Source organism: Elephantulus edwardii, unplaced genomic scaffold (assembly GCF_000299155.1).
Source record: "Elephantulus edwardii isolate Elephantulus edwardi_28Jun2011 unplaced genomic scaffold, EleEdw1.0 scaffold00028, whole genome shotgun sequence".
In the NCBI taxonomy this organism is placed as follows: Eukaryota; Metazoa; Chordata; class Mammalia; order Macroscelidea; family Macroscelididae; genus Elephantulus; species Elephantulus edwardii.
Window position 1 is genome coordinate 421844 of NW_006399778.1, and position 6198 is coordinate 428041.

General features: G+C 38.4%; 1 protein-coding gene across 1 annotated transcript in view; it reads right to left on the reverse strand.

Moving 5' to 3' along the window:
• Window positions 1-1880: 1880 nt before the first annotated feature.
• The window catches only part of LOC102863040 (mediator of RNA polymerase II transcription subunit 18-like), a 9354-nt gene continuing 5036 nt past the window's right edge, over window positions 1881-6198 (reverse strand). The window contains exon 2 of the mRNA XM_006883437.1: window positions 1881-2451. Within this exon, the coding sequence (XP_006883499.1) occupies window positions 1898-2451 (554 nt within the window). The 3' untranslated portion in view covers window positions 1881-1897. The remainder of the gene's footprint in view (window positions 2452-6198) is intronic.

A 6198-nucleotide genomic window follows, 5' to 3' on the forward strand; every position in this document is an offset into this window, starting at 1 on the left:
AAATCTCTGTAAATGTTTATGAAAATTAATAAAATATAATTATAGAAAAAAAAAGAGTTATAGCCTTGAAAAGCCATTCAAAGGTCACTCTGAGTTGGACTCTATTCATTGGCAATGGTTTTAGTGGTCAGGAATAAACGAGTTAGTGGATCTAGAGCACTTAGGCCAGCACTGACACATAACTGAATCTTTTTTTTACAAAAGGACACTGAAGACTGATGTTCTAAAAGATAGAAATGATACATCAAATGAAAAACATGAGGCTATAAAACTAGTGTATATAGAATATTTTTATATATTATGGATTGAAGCTTAATATCAAGAAGACAAAAAAAATTCTCACCACTGGGCCAATTGGTAGTACCATGATAGATGGAGAAGAGGCTGAGGTTGTTAACAATTTCAGCTTGCTCAGCTCCACAACTAACACTCTTGGCACTAGCAGTCAAGAAATCAAAAGATGAGGTGCATTGGGGAAGTCTGCTGTCAAGGACGTTTCCAGAATGCTCAGGAGCAATGATGTTAGTCTAGAGACTAAGGTGAGCCTGATCCAGGCTATGATATTCACAATTATATGCTATTCATCAGAGAACTGGACAATGACCAAAGATAACAGAAGAATTGATGCCTTTGAGTTGTGGTGCTGGAGAAGAGTATGCCAGGAGAACAAATAGGTCTCTCATGGAGAGGGCGAACCAAGTTTCTACTTGGAGGCAAGATTTTTTTTTTAAATTTTTTTATTATTTTGTCTGTGTGTACCGTCAAATCAGATCAGACTGGTACAGGAGGATATTGCACCTCCTTCTCCGGCAGAGCATCTGGTGGATTCGAACCATGTTCCTCTGGGATTGCAGTGCAGCTTCTTGCCACTAGGCCACCAGAGCTCCCCTTGGAGGCAAGATTTTGATGCTCTGTCTCAAGCACTTCAGGCACATGGCCAGGAGGGACCAGTTGTTGGAGAAGGACATCATGCCTGGAAGGGTGGAGAGACAGCGCAGGAAAGACAGACTTCAGATGAGAAAGCCTGATGCAGTTACTGGCGTAATGGGTGTAGGTGTGTTGGAGTCAGTGAGACTGCCTCAGTATAGAGCAGGGCTCAGAGTTGTTATACAAGGGGTCACTGTAAGTCTCAGGCAACTGGATGGCACATAACAACAGCAATAATATATTTCACACATATTTATTTTTAAACCTTGAGGAATATGCATCAAAATAGAGATAATGTTATCTCTGCATTTTCTGTAAAAAGTTGCTATCAAGTCCATTCTGAATCAAGGAGACCCCAAAGTGTGTGAGAGAAACTATGCTCCATAGTTTTCAATGGCTATTTAAAAAAAAATACATCATAAAGCCTTTCTTCTTCTGAGGCACCTTTGGGTAGACTCAACCCACCAGCCTCTCAGTAAGCGATTGAGCACTTAACTATTTATACTACCCTGAAACTCCTTTGAATAATAAGACTACAGACTACTTCTAATTATCTTTGTTTCTACTGCAAAATTTTCAACAACAAAAACCTATTATTTTTCTGAAAAACTCATCTCTATGCAAACTAAAAATAGGAGGGTAACAGAAAAACAATCAGAATTACACAGCTATTTCTCTACACAGACTTTATTACAAGTTCACAGTTCTATATTACAAACTTTATACACAAATAACTTAATCACCAACAGCTAATTTATTTCAGGTTCCCTTCTTTTAAGTGACAGGGATCAAACAGACTCTTTTTTCTATAAAAAGACTATAAAAGTGAAATCACCAGACAAGGAAAACAAGCAAAAAAACCAAGTTCTCACTATCTTCCACATTGAGGGAAGGATGCTTGAGTAATAATAGTAAGGTAGTGGGATATTTATAACACCTTTTTTGTCCATTAATGGACAGCCTCTCTTAATCACATGAGCCTTTTGGGGTCTATTTTTTCTAAGTGAACCAGGGGTTTTAGCTGCTCAGCAAAGTTCCTCATGTCATCAGAGACCATGTCCTGCCCCGCTGGTGCAACAACACTTAGTTCTACAAGATAGGAGAGTGATAAGGCCTCAGTGCTGTCTGTGTTTCCAGCCACCAGGATGCGGAAAATCTTGTACACCATAATCTTCATGATGCCCTTACGAAACAAGTGTCCCTTGGCGACAAACTCATGGTCCATGCGGAAGCCCATTTCCATCGTGAAGTCTATGAGGTTCTCAGATGTCGCAATGTCCACACAGTTTCGCACCAGGGCATAGCGATTCTTATCTCCCATCTCTGGCTGTCCCAGGTAGCGCAGATGCCAGGGTGCCCCTGTTCTATCCATAGAGCGCCGAGCCCTTAGTACAAATGGGCTGGCCTGCTGGCCCTTAAGGAGGAATACCATCTCATGGTCAAGGAAAGTCTCAGGTTCCATGTTGTCACACAAACCACGAAGTCGGTGGATGAGGCTTTCCAAGCTGTGATCCAAAACACTTCCTGAAGAAGAAAAGCACTATTTTTAGGTCAGAGATTTAGTAAACATTTCAAAAGACCTAGATGAAAGATCCCAAGTTTTGTGTACTGTTTGTAAAGCTAAAGCCTAACATGTCAGATGAGAGGACAGTATTCTACAATATGACAGTTACCCTTTTGTCATTTTACTTGCGTGTTCTTATTTGATACCTAAAGTTTTAGGACTCTCCAGCTGAGCAGGGAGACTTACCTGTCTTTAACAGGTAAAAGAATCTATTAAAATATAACATGATTATCGTATGGCAGGAGCACTGGTGTCCTGGTGGCAAGGAGCTGCACTGCAATCTCAAAGGCATATGATTCAAGGCCACCAGGGGCTCTGTGGGGGAAGGATGGGTAATCTCCTTCAGTGTGATTACCTGCCTCTGAAAACCCACTGGAGGGTCAGCTATGGGTCGGTTCTGACTCAATGATACACAACAACAATAGCATGCTGTGGTCATTTTATTTTAATTTATTTTATTTTAATGATTTTGTCTATTTCCATTCTGAGTAATACAGAGAATGAATGTCTTTAAAGAAATATATTAAGCAATTCTTAGTTTTCATTTTATTCATCTGCTTGGCAGCAATGAATACAGCTGATTATATACTGACTTTGAAATGTTCCCTTTGTCTGTCGATTACAATGAGTTTCCCAATTTATCACTTAACTCACTAAGCATTTATTTTGAGCCACCTTTGCTGGTTCATCCTTGTCTTTTATAAGTGTGAAAGATCCCAGGATTTAATCTTGATTTTCCCCCCTACATTAACAGCATCTTTCTCCCTAAGTGTCCTAATTCCTATGGCTTTAAATATCACCTATGCTCTGAGACCTTGCACATATCTCATGGACTCACATCTGTCCATCCAACATCTTCACTGGGATACCTGACACCACAATCTTAACATGCTCAGTATCAAACATTAAATACTTTCCTTTACAAGTCTACTGCTTATACAATCTTCTCCAATCCAGGCCAAACCTATAGAATCATCTTTGAATTAATTTTATTTTCCCACACCCCAATCCAACTCATACATTTTAAAATAAATACAACCATGTCTCACTTCTACCTACACTAAATCTCATTCATTTCTTGTGTGGTCTTTGCAACAGCCTGCTTCCATCCTCGCCTTCTTTTATCCTCCCTACAGCATCCAAGCACTCTTAATATTTAAGACAAATAATGATATTCTGCTCAGAATCCTGCTTGCCATGTCGTTCACAATACAACCCAAAGTTTTTACCACGGCAGGCAAAACCCTGGATATTATGCAGGTCTCTGCTACCTTTCCAACCTGCTGCTCTTTTCCTTGGTAGCTCTCTTTGGCCACTGTAGCATCTATGCCATTTCCAAAAGATACCAAGTATACATCCTCTTCAGAGTGTCTTTCTCTATTCCCTAGGCTTAGGATATTTTCCCCTCAGATAGTTACATGACTTATCCCACCACTTTCTTCAGATCGTTATCGGAGAGGTCTAATTTTTATTATAAAATTTTATTTTAATTGTGATTTTAACGAATATTTACAGAGAAGTTGGATTTTTATTCATTCATTGCTACACATTCTACCCTCTCTCTCTCTCTTTTCCTCCTCTCCCAGTTCACTTTTTCTTTTTTAATATTCATTCACTGTTGCACAATTACCCTCAACCCCAAGTTCTCTTTGCAATGATAAGCCTCCTATTCTGGGCTGTAGTCATACATATAATACCTAACCATACTAGCCTTTTAAACATTTCTTCCTCTGTTCCAATGCAATGTTCATTATCTATCCACTGTTATCCTAGTCTCCTCCCAACCCCCCATGTCAGTCCTGCTTTATAACAGTAGTGCTATGTAGTATTTGCCCTTTTGTGACTTAGATATTTCACTCAGCATGATGTTCTCCAGTGTCCCCCATGTTTTATGAGTTCATTGTTTTCAGGGCTGCATAGTATTTCATTATATGAATATACCATAGATTTCCTATCCATTCATTTGTTTATGCTCACTTGGGTTGCTTCCATCTCTTTGCTACTGTGCATAACACAGCAATAAACATGGGTGTGCATATATCTGTTTGGATGGTGGTTATGGGTTTCTTTAGGGTATATTCCAACTTTCTGACAAAGCGCCAAACCACCTTCCTTACTAGTTGCACCATTTTACACTCCCACCAACAGTAAATAAGGTTTCCAATTGGAGAGGCCTTTTATGATTACCTTAAATAAAAGAAGATTATCACCTAAAATTGTGAGTCATCTTTTGAAATATCAATTACATTTTTTTAGTAATTTTTCTCTTACTGTTGATATTTTAATGCTGAAAAAACATGAAAATATTTGCTAATCTTTAATAATGAGTATTTACAACTTATTATAACTATGGCAAAATTCAATAACCCATTGCCACTGAATCAATTCCAACTCCCACATATTTCAGGTTAGCATGATATTCAATAGGGTTTTCAATGGCTGCAGTTTTTTTTGTTTTTTTTAATGGCTGCAGTTTTATGGAACTATATATCATCAGGTCTTTTGTCCATAGCACCACTGGCAAACCACTTTAGGTAGTGGAGTGTAAATTGTTCACATGACTCTAGGACCTAAAAAAAACTGATAATGGATGCAAAAGACTGAATATTTTGAAATAGTAGTATGTTAAGAAAAGCACCTGCCCAAGTAATCCAAGTAATCATAGGACAGAGATGTTGGGAGCAAGGAATGACAGCTCACATATATGGCAATGTAAGACATGTGTTTGTTCATTTCTCAAACACGTTAAGTGTTTAATAAATGCTGGTCCACTAAACATATACTTTGTTCAGGTACTTTGTTTGGCAGTTAAAAGTTCCTTCCCTCCTGAAGATTGGTTTCATGCAAGAAACAAAACCAAGAAAATAAAAGGGAGACAGCACAGAGAACAACTGTTAGAAGGGTGAGGTAGAGATAGGATCTCTTCGAGAGGTGGAATGATCAAAGAAAATCCCCCAGACTTCTAAGGGATAGCAACTGAGACCAAAAAGATGAAAATCAGTGTTTCGGAGTGATGGGATCATCAAGTTCTTTCACAGACATTAAGGCAGAAAAAGGTCTGGTGTGTTCACAGTGAGTAACTCTCAAAAACATCATGCTGACTGAAAGAAACTTCATGCAAGAATACATTCATATAGTGCCATTTATATAAAATTTTAGAATGGGGGAAAAACCAGAACAGTAGTTACTACAAAAAGGAATAAGTTAAGGCAGTTCAGGCAGGAAAGTCATAAAGGGGCATCAACTTTGTTAATGACAATGTTCTTTCTTGAGAAAAGGCTTTATTACTTAAGTGGATACATTTGTGAAAACCTCTGAATTTGTTCTGAAAACATTTGAGCACAAGTGTTTACAGTAGTCTATTATGAAGTGTGCAACAGCATTATGAAAATGTTTGAAGTATTGTGAGAATTACCAAAATATGACACCGAGATACAGAGTGAGCATATGCTATTGGGAAAATGACACTGACAGACTTGTTCAAGAGGTTTGCTGCAAACTTTGAATCTACAAAAAAGGTAGTATCTGTGAAGCAAAATAAAACAAGGAATACCTGAAAGAAGAATCTAACAAATATTGTTGTTGTTGTTGTTGTTATGTGCCGTCAAGTCGTTTGCGACTCATAGCGACCCTATGTACAACAGCCCTAAACCGTGCTCTATCCTGTGCCAATCTCATTGCCTCTGACACACCCATCCCGAGTACAA